We start from the raw sequence: 20,011 nt of genomic DNA, 5'->3' as shown, positions 1-20,011 counted from the left end.
CTTCTTGAATATATTTAATGAATTGGTCTCCACTGCCTTCTGTGCTAGAGAATTCCACAGGTTCACCACTCTCTGGGTGAAGAAATTCCTCCTCATCTCATATATCCAGCAGGGCGGGGGGAGGGGGGGGGGGTGCGGGGGGAGTGTTTTTAGAGAAGAACGGGTTGAGCTAGTTTTATATCACAAGCAATGAAACATACCGTATGTAGTGCCACTGATACTACACTTCTTAAACGCCATGATGTTCTGCGTAAGAGTTCCTGTCTTATCAGAGAAGATGTACTCTATCTGTCCAAGCTGCTCAGTCAGTGTGGTTGTGCGTGCTTTGGCTGGAGTATCCTTTTCAGCATAGTACATCTGGAGATCCCAGTTTATGAAGTAGCTTTGACCCAGGCGGATCACTTCAACACTAAGGGAGAGAGTAGAAAGAATGTTATGATAAATGTCGATTGACAAAATCATAAATAAATATATAGAGCACAAGCAGCAGGCGAGGCCACTTGCCTGTTAGCACTTCAAATGCAAGCCATTCAGTCTTTTTTCATAAATTAAAATATATTTTAAGTTTGATCATTTTTTTTCTCTCTCAAACACACTGATTTAGTACAAGTTGTTAGCAGAAAGAGAGTGGATTTGTAAAACTAAGCTCTCCGTAGAATCAGAAATGACAACAAAGGAAGCAACCACAAAGCCCATTGCACCTGTGCTGGTGTTAGCTCTTTGAGTAGAGCTAGCTACCATTTTCTGGTTATTCCCCAGCACTGACAAATAGGAGTTCATGCACTCAATCTTGTGCATTGCAGGGATGGTTTCTGACGTAAGAAAACTACTAGGCACTTGGTCTAAGCGTTATAACAAAGCCTTAATCAACTGTTTTACAACATGGAGATCTAGTTGTATCCTTCACTAGTTCCTGTTAAGAATGTCCTGCGCAAGCTGGGCCCATGCCCGAGTATTTATACTCTCCCTGGACAGCGCCACCCGTAGGCCGCTTAGTATTATTTCATAAGTCTTTCTTTCATAAATGACTGATTCATGTCAGTTTCTTTTTACGCAGGCATGCAAATCCAACAGAACAGACCGAGGTACATTTACCTTACATAAAGTGAAATGGGTACCATGGTGTTCATAACAATTATATAACCCCAGAAGGTAATGAAACCTCTGTACGAAGGTGAATCCTTTTCCCCATCATCAAGATACCAGGAGCGGGTGAAATTGCCAATTTCGCTTTGCCAGAATGCGTGTCCAATAGCAAGGCCGGTTGAAAGAAGAATGAGCAACAGAAAGATCTGGAATAAAATAAAATTGCAGATGTAGATCTCTCATTCCACTAAAAAGTCAAAAGAAAAAATTATACTGCATAAATTTCACAGCAACAGAAGGTATTTTCTTTTACCAAGTAAACCATGTAATTCATCAGATGGTCAATTTTGGTCCTTTTGAAGTTGGTTTTCCCACCATTCCTCATGATTTTGGTGTCAGCTCCTGCAAGACAGAATATATGGTGCAGCAGAGTTATAATTATTTTGGTAAAAGATTGTTCTTTCTAATCGCGCTTTCTATCTTAGCAACTACACCATCTTTACTTTACCATCCTAAATGCTAAAAAGTTAGTTAACAGAATTAGAGCCTCAGATATCGTGGTCAGGGCTTTCTTTGCACACCAGGGCATGTGGCAGGAATGGGGCCACAACGGTTATTATATACAGCAAACACCTGGGTTTTAAGATTTAAAAAAAACACACATTGTTACGTGTGCATTGCCAAATAGAAAGATGGGCAACAGAAAACAATTCAAAATTGCTCTCAAAAGCTCATACCCCAACCTCAACTGTAGAATATTTATGAGACACAATTTGTAAAATCTAGACCTGCTCTAAGCATATGGGGAAATGTGATACCAGATCAGGGGCACCTTCTCAAAATCAGCAATAGCGTTACTCCAGGACATGATGAAATAAACATGATTAAATACCTGCAAATATTACGATTCCATGGGTTGTGTCTGTGTTGCGGACTGTGCAGCCACGTAGTAGAATTGCATTTATATCCAGAGGATAGCTCTGGTTCCTCCAGTATAGGGTTCCTGTAAATTTGTCCAGTCGATTGTTTGGCTCTTCGCATTCTACTAAACCTGGAGCAAACACATTTGCTTGTCTTTAGACCAACTGGGTACAAAATGTCCCCCAAAAAGACATATCCACAAAATATAAACTTATTTTATAAAATGTGCAACACTATTTAAACAACTATGCATACGTTAAACCACAGCTGCCACATTTAGAACTTCATGTTGTGTGAAGGAATAAGCCATATAACCTATTCTACGAAATAATTCTGGCCTTATTAAAACATGACAAACTGGGTTTGGAAATTTAGAAACCGAACTCTGAAAAAGCTGTGAAAGCATTCTGACTATAGAGATAAGATAGTTGTTGACACTGAATCAATAACCTTATTGAAACAAAAGGTTAAAGGCTCCGGTAGACTGAACCTTTTGGAATGAGTCAATGGTTCACCTTGGTTAAGGTGTTCTAATTTACACTTCGTAAAGAAGCACATAAAAGAAACATCTGCCTTCTAAAAATGACCGAGTAAAAAACACACCTGCCGTAACACTGTTCATGGTAAACTTAAAATACCTAGAGGAGACATAATTCTTTAATGCTACCAGCTGAGGTGGCTACGAATTGCAGGGGTCAGCAGAAAAATGACGAGATAATTAGCTTACATCAGCAGAAAACCTTAAAGGAAATACCACTGGAAAAGGGTATAAATATTGAACTCTCAAATGGGATAGTAGACTCGCTTTAAAGGGGCAAAGTGATTCTCGGCTTCAGAGCCAGCTCTGTAAGTCTCCAACTCTTTGTACCTCGGGCATCAAAGGTATCTGATTTTGGTGGATATCCTGAATAGAACTTTAAGAACTGTAAAATTGTAGCGAAGTTAAGATTTGAGAGTAAGGTTCTCTGATAATAGAATTGTAAGCTCTCTCTTTATGGAACTGTTAATGTTGCGATTGACTCACCAACTGTAAATTACATGTCGGTTCTTTAATAAAGCGATATATTTTTAGAATTGTCTCACATAATACTTCTGTATCAAACTCAATCTCTGTACACTCTCGTGAGGAGATGCAGAATTCTGGGGGAGTTTTCCGGACCCTCATAATATCCGGAACGTTACAGTCTAGCTAAACTTATTAAAAGCGTTATCTGGAGGATGGTAACATTTTCAGGTTGTTCCTTTTTTTTTTTAAGGGAGAGATAGTCCAGACCTTTAGACTCAATTAAGCGTCTTTAGGATTCGGCTACCTCAAACTTTAGTTGAGAAAGTGAACATCCGAGGAATACGCCTGATCCGGGGTAGCCCTAAAGGGGCTAGGACTAGTAATTATCCCTTCAGCTGGAGTGAAGATTGCCCCACAATAATGAGGGAAGGTAAATAGAGGCAGCAGTGCAGAAACACCAATGCTGACCTGAATGGGCGAGTTGAGAGCTCAGCTTATAACTTGCTTCCAAAACAAAAAGGACAATGCCAATGTCATGTGGCATAAGCTGCCCTCTTATGTTCACTTTGAAATTTTGCCTTCAGAGGCCCCCTTGAAAACCCACCTTGTAAGGAGAGTCTAGGCAACTTCTTTACATCACACGGCTACTGCCAAAGGCAGGGCTTTCATCCACATTGGCTTAGATTTTACAATAAGAATAACGGTGAGGCTAATCAGCGCTCAGTGTTATTATGGAGTAAATCGGACAGTAACTGCTGGCGTACGCATGCAGTTAAATGCGGAAATCAGGAAATTGTTGTCGGAGTAGATCTGCTCTTCCACAAGCCTCGTTACATCAGTACCTTGCCGATAGCCTCGGCATTCACATACATGAAGGGCATGAAGTTGCAGTACTTACCCACTAGTTACTGACTAAACACATCATAAAAAGTTAAGGTTGGTGCATTCAGGTGCAAGTGAATTGTTAACGGTGTGATAAGTCTCAATGACATAGAAACATAGAAGATAGGAGCAGGCCATTCGGCCCCTCGAGCCTGCTCCGCCATTCAATGCGATCATGGCTGATCATCCAAATTCAGTACCCTGTCCCTGCTTTCTCCCCATATCCCTTGATCCCCTTAGCCTTAAGAAATATATCTAACTCCTTCTTGAATATATTTAATGAATTGGCCTCAACTGCCTTCTGTGGTAGAGAATTCCACAGGTTCACCACTCTCTGGGTGAAGAAATTCCTCCTCATTTCAGTCCTAAATGGCTTATCCCTTATCCTTAGACTGTGACCCCTGGTTCTGGACTCCCCTGCCATCGGGAACAGCCTTCCTACATCTAGTCCTGTTAGAATTTTATAAGTTTCAATGAGATCCCCTCTTATTCTTCTAAACTCTAGCGAATACAAGCCCAATCGACACAATCTTTCCTCATACGTCATTCCTGCCATCCCAGGTATTAGTCTGGTGAATCTTCACTGCACTCCCTCCATGGCAAGAACATCCTTCCTCAGATAAGGTGACCAAAACTGCACACAATACTCAAGGTGTGGCCTCACCAAGGCCCTGTACACCTGCAGCAAGACATCCTTGCTCCTGCACTCGAATCCTCTCACTATGAAGGCCAGCATACCATTTGCCTTCTTAACCACCTGCATGCTCACCTTCAGCGAATGGTGCACAAGGACACCAAGGTCTCGTTGCAGTTCCCCTTTTCCCAATCTATTGCCATTCAGATAATAATCTGCCTTCCTGTTTTTGCCACCAAAGTGGATAACCTCGCATTTATCCACATTATACTGCATCTGCCATATCGCCCAACCTGTCGAAATCGTACTGGACTTTCCCTGCATCCTCCTCACAGGACACACGCCCACCCAACTTTGTGTCGTCTGCCAACTTGAAGATATTACATCTCGTTCCCTCATCTAGTTCATTAATATATATTGTGAATAACTGGGGTCCTAGCACCAATCCCTGCGGTACCCCACTAGTCACTGCCTACCACTCGGAAAAAGACCCGTTTATTCCAACTCTTTGCTTCCTGTCTGCCAACCAGTTTTCTATCCAAGTCAGTGCCTTACCCCCAATCCCATGTGCTTTAACTTTGCACGCTAGTCTCTTATGCGGGACCTTATCGAAAGCCTTCTGAAAGTCCAAATACCCCACATCCACTGGTTCTCCCTTATCTATTCTACCAGTTACATCCTCAAAAAATTCCAGTAGATTAGTCAAGCATGATTTACCTTTTGTAAATCCATGTTGACTTTGTCCAATCCTGTCACTGTTTTCCAAGTGCTCTGCTATTACAACTTTTATAATGGACTCTAGCATTTTCCCCACTACCGATGTCAGGCTTACTGGTCTATAATTCCCCGTTTTTTCCTCTACTACCTTTTTTAAATAGTGGGGTTACATTAGCTACCCTCCAATCCATGGGAACTGCTCCAGAGTCTATAGAATTTTGGATGATGACCAGCAATGCGTCTACTATTTCTAGGGCCACTTCCTTAAGTACCCTAGGATGTAGATGATCAGGCCCTGGGGATTTATCGGCCTTCAATCCCGTCAATTTCCCCTAACACCATTTCCCTACAAATACTGATTTCATTCAGTCCCTCCCTCTCATTAGACCCAAGGTTCCCCAACATCTCTGGGAGTTTTTGTGTCCTCCTTTATGAAGGCAGAACCAAAGTATGTATTTAATTGGTCAGCCATGTCTTTGTTCCCCATTATAAATTCCCCTGATTCTGACTGCAAGGGACCTACGCTTGACTTCACCAATCTTTTTCTCTTCACATATCTATAGAAGCTTTTACAGTCAGTTTTTATGTTCTCTGCAAGCTTACTCTCATACTCTATTTCCCCCCTCTTAATTAATCCCTTTGTCCTCCTTTGCTGAATCCTAAACTGCTCCCAATCCTCAGGTTTGCTGCTTTTTCTGGCAAATTTATATGTCCTCTCCTTGGATCTTATGCTATCCCTAATGTCTCTTTTTAGCCAATGTTGAGTCACCTTTTTTGTTTTAATTTTATGCCAAACAGGGATGAACAAATTTTGTAGTTCATCCATGCGATCTTTAAATGTTTGCCTATTCACTATCAACCTTTTAAGTAACATTCCCCAATCCATCCTACCCAACTCGCGCCTCATACCATCGTAGTTTCCTTTATTTAAATTCAGGACCCTAGTCTCTGAGTCAACTACTTCACTCTCCATCTTAAATGAAGAATTCTATCATATTATGATCGCTCCTCCCCAAGGGGCCTCGCACAACAAGATTGCTAATTAATCCTTTCTCATTATATAATACCCAGTCTAAGATGGCCTGATCTCTAGTTGGTTCCACGACATATTGGTCCAGGAAACCATTGCATATACATTCTAGGAATTCCTCTTCTACAGTATTTTTACTAATTTGGTTAGACCAATCTATATGTAGATTAAAGTCAGCCATGATAACTGCTGTGCCCTTATTGCACGATCTCTAATTTCCCGTTTAATGCCATCCCCAACCTCAGCATTACTGTTTGGGGGTCTGTATACAACTCCCACTAACGTTTTCGGCCCCAATGGTATTTCTCAGCTCTACCCATACAGATTCCACATCATCAGAGCCAATATCCTTCCTTACTATTGTGTTAATCTCATCTTTAACCAGCAATGCTACCCCACCGCCTTTTCCTTTTTTGCCTGTCCTTCCTGAATATTGAATACCCCTGGATGTTGAATTCCCAGCCTTGGTCACCCTGGAACCATGTCTCCGTAATCCCAATTATATCATATCCACCCAGGGGACTGCCCAACAACCTCCCTGCACTGAAATTGTACTTTTACAAGTGTGGAGTCTCATTCCTTCAGAATGTAATTATTGTTGAAGATTTAAAAAATTTTTTTTTTTTTTTTTACTATGTGGCGGTTTCACCGGGTGTCCCTTACACATATAATGTATATAATTCACTTTAACCTAACTGTACGTGTATTACTTAACTGTTTGGGCCATTGCCCCTTTAACTTACCTGTGGGGGCTGTTGCCCCTTTAAGATGCGCCCTAGCGCGCTGACGTCACGTCATGACGTACGTGCGGCAGCCGCCGGCCCGACGCGGGTTTCCAGGGCGGCCGCCGGCACAGCCCGACCTACCGCGACTTCGGCTGCCAGACATAAGCGACGCGGTCCCCCGCTCGGCCTCCAGCTCCCGCGACTTCAGCCTCAACGGCCAGCCTACGCACCGGGTGAACGCGCTGACGTATCGGCGCGGGTCACGTGGCCGCCCCAAGCGTGGGCCAACGCGCTACCATCAGGACGCGGTCACGTGACACCCGAAGAGCGTAAAAAGGCGACCGAGCGTGATGACGTCATCACGCTCTCCCGAGGACTACGGACTCAGTCCTCGTGGAGTCCCCGTCGGGGTAAGACTTATCTCGCATTGCTCCTGTGTAAAGTCAGCTTACCTATTGTATTTCGTCAGTTCCAGTTAATAAACAACTTAGTGATTATTCATCCGAACTCGAACTAAATTATTTAGTAGGCATTCGTCCCAAGAGGTCAACACGAATACCTACAACTATTTCTCTCTCAATCCCATCTTTCTTTCCCTCTCATTATTTCCACTTACTATACATAATTTTACATTGAGTTAAATATTCTAATTTATACTTCCTGGTTTAGACTGCGCGTCTCTCTGAGCATTCTTCAATCTGATTGGTTGAAGAGACACGCAGTTGCTTTTCCATTGTCACACAGGTCCCAGACCCCCTGTAGAAGGTGCCGTGCTGAAAAGGATCTCTAGCAACCGCAAGTTGCTGCTTAAAAGACCACGAAAAGTCTGTGGGCAGCTGCAAGTGTAATGAACGGCGAGCACAGTTCCTTCGCAGCTGACTGCAAAATCCGGGGCATTGAATACAAACGGATTTGTTGACAGTAACACAGCTTTTCAAATTTGAACTGTGCGTTCAACCAGTGTGACTACATTGTTGTAAACACACTCACCATCAAAAGATTCCAGATCCTTTTCTTTCTTAAGCAGTCTGTCTGTAACTTCCAATGACATTTTAAACTTCAGGTTAGTTTCACTGAAAGCATAATGAATTGAGATCCATTAACAAAGCACAGCAGTAGTAAATAACTCAAATCGTGAGTCAATTTTCTATTTTGCAAGAATAATTGTCAATATTTCGCAGCAGAGGGCCATATGTAGAACACAGGGTCAACACTCAGGTTCCTATGTGAAACTTTCGGACACGAGAGATTAGGAGTCTTTTAACCTATTTCCTTATGGTAATTTGGTACAAAGTAACACTAAATTGGCAATCGTGCTTGTAAGGGGACAAAAGTGACTTCTTAGAATTAAAAGTTAGAAGAAACTAGAACTTCTTAGAATTAAAAGTAGTGGAAACTAGAAGGATGTAAGTTTGTCTCCTATCCTTGCTTAGGAATGTAGGACCCAGATAAGACAGGAACTGTAAAGCTAATAAGCTGGTCTTTTGTCCTTGCTTAAGATAAGGCAGGACATACAGATTCTCAAAGCATGATGTAAGCACCTCCTGGCCAAAGCAGGAACAGATAAATTAGCCCGCGAATGCTGTAAAGATGGGTTTCTGTGAACCATTCAGCAACCTCCCTGATAAGGGGCATCGAATGGACACAGCCCTTCACCTATTCTGTAGGCCAATCAATGATCGTAGAAGGGAGCTGCAGGAGGCGTGCATTAGGTGGCCGGCCACTTCGGAGGCGATAATTAAAGGCGAGGTGGCCAAGGTAAGTGGGGAAAAAAAATAAATTCTATCTTGTTGCAGTTTTTTTTTTTTTTTTCGATCAGCCCGACACTCTGCTTGAGTGCCAGGCTGATCGCGCAGGATCGCGGCTGCCTTAGTGGTCCAGGTAGGTACTTTTTATACAGCAGAGCCTGCAGCGATGGACCTTCCCTTTAATGGAGGGAAGGAGCCTTTGAACACGGCAGTGCTGCACGGCTCCGTGTGCAGCACTGCTGAAGTCTCCGCCCCGCCCGTTGACGATTGTACTCCAAGGAGGAAGTGGAGTGTTTGATTTAGCGCTCCACTTCCTTCCTGAAGTGTAAATCCGAATTTTTTTAAAAAGCTTAGAAACCTTAGTGCCTGGCGCTAATTTTCACAACTTTTAAAATTTATCGCCCCAAACGGGGCTATAATGGCCCAGAAATTCAGGTCTCCACGGACGAGTACGCACGGGGTACTCACCCGTAAGCCCAATGGAAGTGCCGGTTTCCTGCATGCGCGGGAAACCGGCACTTCCGTTCCCCTGAAAGCAGGGGTTCAGAGGTCGAATCAAACTTATGTTTTTTTTTAAACAGCTTTCTCCGGGAGGGTAAGTCTCCAGAAGTTACACATTTAAAAAGCAGGCGTAAGGCCTGCTTTTAACAAGGTAAGTGGTGAATTAATTAAAATTAAAACATTTTTCCCCCCCACAGGTTTATTATTTTTAAATACTTTAAAGAAAGGTAAGTTTATTTTTAGCCCCGTCAAAAAATAACATTATTTTTTTCAAAAATTTAAATTGGTTAAAATAGTTATTTCATGTAATTTATAATTTATTTAAAAAATGTGATTAAAAAAAAAATTATCTGAAGATTTAGTGATGTTTTGGGGCCCAGGGGATGCGTCAAACTAACTGCGCCCCTGGGATACACAAGCACTGTGCGCCGGCAACTGGAGCAGGCCCAGGATCGGAATTCCACGGGGGCCCACAGCGCAACGGCCGATGTGCAAGCTAAATGCAGGTCGGGGGCTTACACCCGCAGGAAGCCCCCGACCCAAATTTCTGCGAATAAAATTTCTCCCCCCTAGAATTCTCCGTAGAGTACTGTCCACCCCTGAATTAAAGGCTCATTACAAATGAAAGTTCTTACCCATCAAGTTCAGCTGTTTCTACGTAACAAAGACTGTTGGGCTCCGAACTGGACAGTAGTAATATATCAGCCTAAATAATTAGAAAAAAATTAATTTTATTAAAAAAATTATAAAGCACTGGTTAGGCCACAACTGGAGAATTGCGTTCCATTCTGGTCACCACACTTTAGGAAGGATGTGAAGGCCCTTGAGAGGGTGCAGAGGAGATTTACCAGGATGGTTCTGGGGATGGGGAATCTTAGCTACAAGGACAGGTTGGAGAAGCTGGATTTGTTTTCATTAGAGCAAAGAAGGTTGAGGGGTGATTTGATGGAGGTGTACAAGATTATGACGGGTTTGGACAGGCTAGACGGAGAAAGGCTGTTCCCACGAATTGATGGTACAAGGACTAGGGGACACAGATTTAAGGTTTTGGGCAAGAGATACAAGGGGGATGTGAGGAAAAACTGTTTTACGCAGAGTGGCGAGGACCTGGAACTCGCTGCCGCCGGAAGTGGTGGAAGCGGAGGCACTCAATGTTTTCAAGGGGAGACTGGATAGGCACTTGAGGGAAATAAACTTGCAGGGCTACGGGGATAGAGCGGGGGAATGGAACTGACTGGATTGCTCTAGAGAGAGCCGGCATGGACTCGATGGGCCAAATGGCCTCCTTCTGTGCTGTTATGACTTTATGGGAGGAATTTTGCCAGCGCTCGGGGGGGGGGGGGGGGGAGGGAGGGTTTGGAGGCAGGGGAGGGTTTGGAGGCGGGACTGCTGGCAAAAATTGCAAAGATTGACAGTGGGCCCCGAACCCGCCGTCAACCCGCCTCCATACAATCTTCCCAAGTGCCGGGTCCCCGGTTTGTGCAGCGACCCGACACCCAATGGCGGGAAGAGGATTATAGGCACTTAACTGCCTATAACAGGCAGTTAAGAGGCTTTTTTCAAGTTTGCCAGGTCGACTGCGGGCTTCCCAACATCCAGACACCATGCCAGGCAAGTGTGGCATGCTGCGGGTCTACTGTAAGGTTTGTGCATTGATGACAGCTGCAGAAGTGGTGTGAAGAATCCAATGGTACACTAGTGAGTTTCAGGAGGTAAGAAAATGTTGGGGAAATCATTTTTAATGTCTTTATACTTTTCTGTAGGAAAAGTATAGAGAGATTTTGTAGCCCCACCTCATTGGGAAAACCGCTCTCACCAGTGACAGATCGCTTCTGTAACCTCACCTGCAGCTGCCATCTGTTTTATCCTAAGGAGAGAGTCTCTGGAGAGCCTGGGTGCAAGGGCTCACCTTTGTACAGTGATCGGCAGTGTTTACAGCACCTCAATGCTGCCAAACACTGAAAAATCATCTGTCAAAAAAGAGAGCTCGGCTCCTTTAAGAAAACCGGCTGATGACGCGTCATCAACTGACGTCATTGGACACTGGCTTTCTCTTAAGTCCGCCCTACGGGCTTGCCAGCCAATTAACAAGGCCAATTGACGTAAAATTACATCTGTGCATCGGGTGTCAAAATTTGAAACTTACTGGAATAAAATCATCTCTCCGTAGGCGTACAATATCTCCAACTTTCATGTTTCTCCATTTTGATGGTTTAAACCTAAGTGTAGAAATTTCTCTCATTTATTGTTTTTGTCGACCAGTAACAGATATAAATGACTCAGAAAACAGTTAACTCAAGTAAAAGTTCTGTTTCACAGGAAATAGACGCAGAAAATATTTGCTTGCTCTAGGTGCCAACTTTTAAGAGCAACAGAAGATCTACAACTCTGCATTGTTGTAAGCTGAACAGTTGCTTGCTTTTTTTGTTCTTTTTGCAGCAGGAAAGTCACCACATCTTTGCGGCACTGCTGTTCTTTCCTTGGCAGTTGCTATTGCAATTTTAAGGGATTTTCTCCGGCACAGAACACATGGGGGCAGTAATTCGGGTCGGGGGCTTGCCGCGCGTGCAAGCTCCCGATGTGCACTTACCCGGCGCGCCGACATCTGAAACCTGGCCCGCAGTGGATTTCCTGTCAGTGGCCAGGTTCTGATCTTGGCGCGCTGTGCTAACCGGACCCAGCGGCGTAGTTAGTGCGATGTGCCGGCTGGGATCAGGTGAGCACTGTTCAGCCAATCAGGGGAGGGGAAACTTCATTCATAAGTTTGATAGTAAAGACTGTCAAACTCATGAAAAGTACTGCACCCCAAAACACTTAAACTTTAAATAAAATTTTAAAAAGCATCCCAATAATTAAATTAACGATGAATAACTTTAAAAAACTATTTTAAACAATTAATCAAATTTTTGAAAAAAGTAAATTTTTAAAAAATAGGGTCTAAAACTAAACTTACCTTGCTGTAGATTCTTTAAAAATAATAAACCTGTGGGAAAAAAAAATTCTAAATTGTACTAAAAGACCACTTACCTGTAAAACTAAGTACTTACGTGTGGTTTTTCAATGCGTAAAAACCGGAGGCCTTTACACATGCGCAAATCTGTAAAAATACAGGAAATCCAAGTCGCACGCGCTGCCCGATACCGCACATGCGTTCAGCCTCTTAACCCCTTGGGTCAGAGGACAGGAAATGCCGGTTTTCAGCGCATGCGCTGTGCATGCTGAAAACCGGCAATTCCTCCTGGCACACGCGTGAGTACCCCGTCCTTACTCACGCGTTGTGACAGGAATTACTGGGCCAGGAACTTCACTGGGCTGAATGCAATCCAGGCACTTATTCGGCCTTAGAAAAAGTGACGCAAGCATTCCTCAATTGTTTTATGCAGTATTTCTTGGGTTGCAAAATGTATGTGAGGACTGGAGTTTCCTCACCTCTTGTCAGCTCTCACTGTGGCACCAGAGGGCAGCAAACTACAACTAAAAGCAAACCATGAGAGTCATTTTTCAGATTTAGTAAATATTTGAATGGGAATATTTAGACACCCAGTAAGTCGGGTCCCAACGCGTGAGTACGGACGGGGTACTCACGCGTGGGCCCGTTGGAAGTGCTGGATTTCAGCATGCACAGCGCATGCGCGGAAAACCGGCATTTCCTCTCCTCTGAACCAAGGGGTTAAGAGGCGGTTCCTGTGCGACGTTTCAGGCAGCGCGTACGCGTTGAACTTCGTTTTTTTTTGACAGGTTTGTCCGTGCGTGAAGGCCTCCACTTTTTACGAATGAAAAAAGCAGACGCAAGGACTTAGTTTTAAAAAGGTAAGTGGTCTAATAATTAAAGTTAGAATTTTTTTTCCACAGGTTTATTATTTTTAAAGAATTTACAGTAAGGTAAGTGTATTTTTGGACCCAATTTCTTCAAAAATTTTGCAGAAATTTGAGTAATTGTTTAAAATAGTTTTTTACAGTTATTAATAGTTCATTTAATTAGTGGGATTTTTAAAAAACTTTTATTTCAAGTTTAATTACTGTTTTGGGCGCCCGGAGGTTTAATGAGTTTGACAGGTCTTATGTCTAACTCACGAATGGACTTTTGTAAACTCCCATTGGTTGCCCAGTGCTCACGTGATCCCAGCCGGCTCATCGCACTAAGTACACCGCTGAATCACGCACGCACAGCGCGCCAGGAGCTGAACCAGGCCACAGACCGGAAATCCACACAGGCCCAATCTTCAAATGTCAGCGCGATATGTAAGTGTAGGTCGGGGGTTTCCCCCGCGGGAAGCCCCCGACCCGAATTTCTGGGCCATTGGGAATAAGCGCGCCTCATTTTCTGCGATGAATGTAAATAAGAGAAACTCTTTCCTTAGTAGACTTCCAACAATCTGGTCTCTCAGAATGCTTCAATCTCAATCATAAAATAAAGCTAGAAAATATTTTCAGAATATTTTGACATTTAAGAGATGATTATGAACCGTGTATAACTTTCATGTCGGACACGATGAATAATATGTTAAAAAATCAATAATACCTGCCATCCTGTAGGACTTCACACGCCCGATTATTGATAATTTTGTCCATCTTGTGTCTTGCCTACGATGTACATGACAAAAGCAAAATTATTCAATGTAGACTGCAGCACCTTTTTCCAATCGGGAGTTTCCTATACCCTTTGTACCATGACAAACTTTGCAGTAGCTTGGTGACTCATTTGGTAAGGCACGGTCTGGTGTGAAATTGAGCCATAGCAATCAGAACAATCCCAGGCTTGATCACAGATTTGTCCGAAATTAGATCACCTTAACCAGGGCAGAAGGAGGACATTACAACTGGCCTTGGCACCCTTGGCCAATGAACAGATTGTCACCTCCTGACTGGTAAATGTATATGCGGGTGTCAGATGAAAATTGAAAATCAGGCTTGACTGCAATATCCCCCGTTGTCAAATAACTTGCCAATATTCACTGTTCTGGTACACACAAAACTGGAAGAACCATACCACAGCATGAGTCAGCACCTCCTGGAAAGGAGGAGAGAAAATTGAGGGAGAGGGAAAGAATAAGTCGAGACAAACTTCATTTCCATGAAAGAAATGTAATTATGATAATCTAGGTTTACTTTTTTGCTGACTGAATAAACTGCATGGAATTTTATAGGTGTTGCATTCTGCCTGAATATAATTATGACAACTGGCATCTGGTGACTGAATAAGTCAAATTCCATTTTTATTGCATGGGATTTTCCCAGGCTATTTTCATTTTTTTTTTTTTTTGGAGCATATGTAAAATTTTGTTAATTTTACCCTGAAAACCACAAATCATTGGCTTTAACCATAGGACTATTTCATTACCAGCAATCTCTCTAAAAGATCTTCGGCAATGATCCCACTGCTCCCCCACCCACCGAGCTTCATTTCCAACTCAAACTCAACCCAACTGCGTATAACCTCATTGCTCTGCTCAAAGCGCCGAGATTAGCCTCAAACCCGGGGCTGCCAACTCTGGTTGAACATATTCCTGGAGGATTCATCACATAACCTCTCGCTTCCAACTGCCCCAGCCCAGTTTCCATCTCCAATATTTTTACAACTAAAAAGAACAAAATTGTTCAAAGAAAAATGAAGAAAAAGCACACAATTTTTCTCAATGCTGTAATGCATGTACCTTTAAGGGGGGAACTACTTTCTACAGTTCATGTATACTGTAGTACCGGCAGTGACCACACCTGTATATAACGCTGAGTAGTAATCTGTTGTCTCAGTTGCAGTTTGAACCACGTTGAGTAAACACCTGTTGTACCGTTCTCTGCAGTCCTTTTCTTATTATTACACGGACGTAACAGTGGTGACGAGCAAGTTCGAACCTACCTGCAACTCTGCATCACCTCCCAGGGATTCGCTCCTGGAGAAGAGTGGAAGAAGGCAGAGCCCAGAAGCACGGGCGTCGACCATGGGCAACCACCCAGTCATCCAGCGGAGATTTGAGCATCGCAGGGGAGGCTGTCGAGAGCCAGGCTTGGCTTTCCAGTCACGGTGGTCCAGTGAAACGGGCTGGCAACAGGTACTGCGCAGACCCTTCCCGGACAGCGACGGGCTAGAGCCCGACCGAGCGGCACAGAAAAAGGCCGAGCAGCGTCGACGGGGGAGAGAGAGGAGGGCAGAGAGCACAGGGCGCAGCCAGTGTTCAGGACCGAGTGGCGTCAACGGGGGAGAGAGGCGAGAAAGAGCAGAGCACAGCCGGTGGTCAAGGGCCGAGCAGTGTCAACGGGCAGGAAAACGCGAGGCACTGCCATTGCCATGAGGACCGCAGAGAGCGGCGTTGGCAGCAGCGCACGAAACCCACAGGGCGTCGCCATTTGCCATGAGGACCGCCGAGAGCAGCGTTGGCAGCAGCGCGGGAGACGCCATTTTAAGCCAGCCTAACCACACCCAAAAATGCAGAAGAGTGGCAGTATCACAGCGTTCGACAATGAAGTCGAAGATTGGATGACATATGTTGAACGCATAGAAGTATGCTGCAAGGCGAATGAAGTGCCAGATGACAAGAAAGCACTGGTATTGTTGAATTCAATGGGTGCAAAAACATATGGCTTACTATGAAACCTAGTAACCCCAGAGAAGCCAGTAGAAAAGGATTTTGAAAACAGTGTCAATCCTACAGGACCATTTAAACCCCACACCACTGCTGATAGCAGAAAGATTTACGTTTCACAAAAGGAACCAGCATAAAGATGAAAGTAATGCTGAGTATTTAACGGAACTGCACAAGCTATCGAAACACTGCCAGTTTGGAACGGGACTCGCAGATGCTTTAAGGGACAAGTTTGTGTGTGGGCTTCAAAGTGAAGGAACCCAGAAACGGCTTCTATCAGAAAAGGATCTTACGCTGGACAAGGCTTTCAGCATTGCAGTATCACACGAAGCAGCAGCACGGGGTGCTGCAGAGATACAATGGAGACCGCAAGAATATGGCACAAATGAAATGTCATACGGAACAGTGAAGTGCTATCGCTGCGGCAGAACACACGACCATAATGATTGCTGGTTCAAGGACAAAGTGTGCAGAGTGTGTGGAAAAGTAGGACACATAGCAAGAGTCTGCAGGTCTGGGAAGAAAACCAGCAGCAAGAAATCTCCACAGGAGAAGTACAAGAAGGTACATAAGGTGACGGAGAGTAGTTCAGATGAACAGAAGAGTGATACAGACTCCGGAAGCAAGGAGCTGGGTTGTCTGAAACTACATAATGTGATCAAAACGAAGGATCACCAAACTATCTGGGTCACGCTCAAGATAGCAGGAGTCCAAGTGAAAATGGAATTGGACATAGGATCAGCCCTAACAGTCATAAACCGAAGGGACTACAAGCAGCTATTCTCAAATATACCCTTGAGAGCTACAGAGATTGTCTTGAAGACGTACACGGGGCAAAAAGTCTACCCCAAAGGAAAAATAAGGGTGAACGTTATATAGAACGGCAAGGAAACACCAAAAATGGACCTATATGTATTGCCAGATGGAGGACCACCACAACTAGGACGTGAATGGATCCGGAAGATACAGCTAGATTGGCATTCCATACAAGCACTGACTGTAGATGCCAAAAAGGATGATGACGTCACACCTGGACGACTGTCAAAAATGCTAACTGATGCACAAGAAGTGTTCCAGCAGGGACTCGGAACACTAAAAGGCATAACAGCGATGATCAAAATAGAGGAAAATGCAAGCCCAAAGTTGTTGTTTTTTTTTTTTTTTTTAAAAAAAGGCCAGCCCGATACCTTATGCGATCCGCCCAGCCGTCGAAGCAGAGCTGGAAGGTTTGGAACGTTCAGGAGTACTGTCCAAAGTGGACTGGAGCGAGTGGGCTACACCCATTGTTCCTGTAATGAAGAGGTCGTTGAGTAATACGCCTGGGGAACCAAAGAAGGTCCGCATCCGTGGGGATTTTAAGGTGACAATGAACCCAGTCCTTCACACTGTACAATATCCGCTTCCGCAGATTGAGGATATTTTCGCCTCGCTATCTGGAGGGAAACGCTTCACTAAGATTGATCTGGCCCAGGCGTACCTGCAAATGGAGGTAGAAGAAGCCTCATAAAGGTCTCTACCAATACAATCGGCTGGTGTTCGGGGTAGCATCAGCTCCGGCTATTTGGCAAAGGGCAATGGAACAAGTCCTGCAAGGGATTCCAGGGACCCAGTGTTATTTGGACGACATCCTGGTTACAGGCGAAAATGACAAGTGATCACCTCGCCAACCTGGAGCAGGTGCTCACTAGATTGAAGGAATATGGGCTCCGAGCTAATCACTACAAATGCGAGTTTTTCCAGAAGCAGATCTCGTATTGTGGCCACGTTATTGATAGAGGGGTTACATAAGTCCCCTGAAAAGATTGAGGCAGTAGTCAAGGCTCCAGCAGCGGAAAATGTGTCACAACTGAGGTCGTTCCTCGGGCTGGTGAACTACTACCATAAGTTCTTGCTGAATTTGTCTACCGTACTACACCCACTGAACACCCTACTGCAAACGGGGGTACCATGGAAGTGGAGTGACGAATGTAAATGAGCTTTCCAGAAGAGCAAGGCATTGATCACATCAAAAGAGGTGTTGGCTCATTTCAACCCAGCACTACCAATTCGGTTGGCGTGTGATGCATCACCCTATGGCACTGGAGCGGTGCTGTCGCACAAATTCCCGGACGGCTCGGAGAGGCCAGTAGCCTTTGCGTCTCGGTCACTAACCTCAGCCGAGCGTAACTACGCCCAGATTGACAGGGAGGCCCTCAGCCTAGTGTGGGGAGTGAAAAAGTTCGATCACTATCTGCACGGGCAGAAGTTCACCTTGCTGACTGACCACCAACCACTTGTCTCCATCTTTAATCCAAAGAAGGGCGTTCCGGTGATGACTGCGCAACGGCTACAAAGATGGTCCCTTTTTCTAGGGGCGCACCAATATGAAATCGAGTATAAGGGCACGAAACAGCATGGAAACGCTGATGGGCTATCACACCTGCCACTGCCTACTGCGGAGGAAGCACCAGCAGTGGATCCTGTCGAAATATTTCATTCGACTATAATTGAATGCTTGCCAGTAACTAACGCTGGTATAGAGAAGGAGACCCGAAATGACCCGACGCTGTCTCGGGTATATGATTTGACGGTGAAGGGATGGCCAGCACATGGCGACTCACTGTCGCCAGCATTCTCATCCAGAAGAGAACAGCTGTCAGTATGCCAGGGGACCTTGATGTGTGGATCCCGAGTGGTAATTCCACCCAAGTTAAGGGAGAGAGTGCTCAATGAGCTTCACGAAGGTCATCTGGGAGGGGTGAAAATGAAAAGACTTGCTAGGGCTTGTGTGGTGGCCGGGGATCGATCAGCAAATCGAGGACCTGACAAAGAGCTGCTCAGGATGCCAGAAGGTCCAAAATGCACCACCACATGCCCCTCTACACCCATGGGAGTGGCCCTCATCTCCATGGCAACGGGTGCATATTGATTTTGCTGGTCCATTCATGGACTCAATGTTCTTAATAGCCGTGGATGCGCACTCGAAATGGCCTGAGGTGATCAAAATGTCCTCCACCACCACGGAGAAAACTATTGCAGTCCTACGGACCATTTTTGCCAGGAACGGCTTGCCAGAGCAGATTTGCTCTGATAACGGACCACAGTTTGTGTCCGAAGAGTTTCGAAGATTTATGAAAAGGAATGGGGTAAGGCATTACACATCCACCCCGTATCATCCAGCCACAAATGGATTGGCTGAGAGGTTCGTACAAACCTTTAAAAAAGCAATAAAGGCCATGTGCGATGACGACATTCCACTGCAGCATAAGGTGGACAATTTCCTGTTAGCCTACAGAAATGCGACACATGCAGTCACCAACCAGGCCCCGGCCATGATGTTCTTTAACCGAAGGTTGAGATCTCGTCTGGATTTGCTCAGACCAAATGTACGAAGAGATGTTGAGAGTAAGCAATTCCAGCACATCAATGAGAAGCCGACAAGGAGCTTCAATGTAGGGCAACCAGTCTTGGCCCGCGACTACCGAACAGAGAAATGGCAACCAGGAACGATATGCACACAGCAGGGGCCACTAATGTACACAGTGGATGTTGGGGAGAACATTGTGAGACGCCATGCTGACCAGATCCTAGAGTCACAGGAACGAGTCAACCCCATGTCTCGGCCATACGTACCTGGTGATGAACCCGACGTACAGGTAGCATCTACCCCAGAAACAGTAACATCGGAAGCTGATGAACCAACCGACAACAGGGGGCCAGAATTGCCTCCGCACCAAGAACAAGACACTCGGGAAAGGCACTATCCAGAAAGGATCAGGAAGCCTCCCCAAAGACTGAATTTATAAATAGACTATTTTCAGCTAATGTTGCATGTTAAAAGTGTTAATTGTAATTAGTTTGATATTTAATTGTTAAATGAGTGTTATGGTACTGTTAATCTAAGGGGAGGAATTGTAATGTATGTACCTTGAAGGGGGGAACTACTTTCTACAGCTCATGTATACTGTAGTACCGGCAGTGACCACACCTGTATATAACGCTGAGTAGTAATCTGTTGTTTCAGTTGCAGTTTGAACCACGTTGAATAAACACCCGTTGTACCGTTCTCTGCAGTCCTTTTCTTATTATTACACGGACGTAACAAATGCCTAATGTTTTTTTCTCCTGGGTTGCTCGCAGCAGTGTCCAGGAGATTAACCGTTAATTCCTGAAAACTCCAGGACAATCCTAGACGGTCGAT

The 20,011-nt window shown here is 44.6% G+C and overlaps 1 protein-coding gene across 2 annotated transcripts in view; it reads right to left on the bottom strand.

The window, feature by feature from the left end:
* The window catches only part of atp8b1 (ATPase phospholipid transporting 8B1), a 225,627-nt gene that overhangs the window by 47,179 nt on the left and 158,437 nt on the right, over positions 1 to 20,011 (bottom strand). For both annotated transcript variants that reach the window (XM_085974400.1, XM_085974407.1), the window contains exons 6-13: positions 13,773 to 13,834; positions 11,397 to 11,469; positions 9,886 to 9,956; positions 7,992 to 8,074; positions 1,979 to 2,137; positions 1,400 to 1,488; positions 1,096 to 1,292; positions 201 to 409 (exon numbers count right to left, since the gene is read on the bottom strand). In XM_085974400.1, coding sequence (XP_085830526.1) covers positions 201 to 409; positions 1,096 to 1,292; positions 1,400 to 1,488; positions 1,979 to 2,137; positions 7,992 to 8,074; positions 9,886 to 9,956; positions 11,397 to 11,469; positions 13,773 to 13,834 — 943 coding nt within the window. The remainder of the gene's footprint in view (positions 1 to 200; positions 410 to 1,095; positions 1,293 to 1,399; positions 1,489 to 1,978; positions 2,138 to 7,991; positions 8,075 to 9,885; positions 9,957 to 11,396; positions 11,470 to 13,772; positions 13,835 to 20,011) is intronic.

This window comes from Somniosus microcephalus, chromosome 2, assembly GCF_052327205.1.
Source record: "Somniosus microcephalus isolate GS21.2 chromosome 2, FLI_Smic_1.0, whole genome shotgun sequence".
Lineage (NCBI taxonomy): Eukaryota > Metazoa > Chordata > Chondrichthyes > Squaliformes > Somniosidae > Somniosus > Somniosus microcephalus.
Note: the sequence above shows the minus strand (reverse complement) of the source record. Positions and strands in the feature narration are given on the sequence as shown.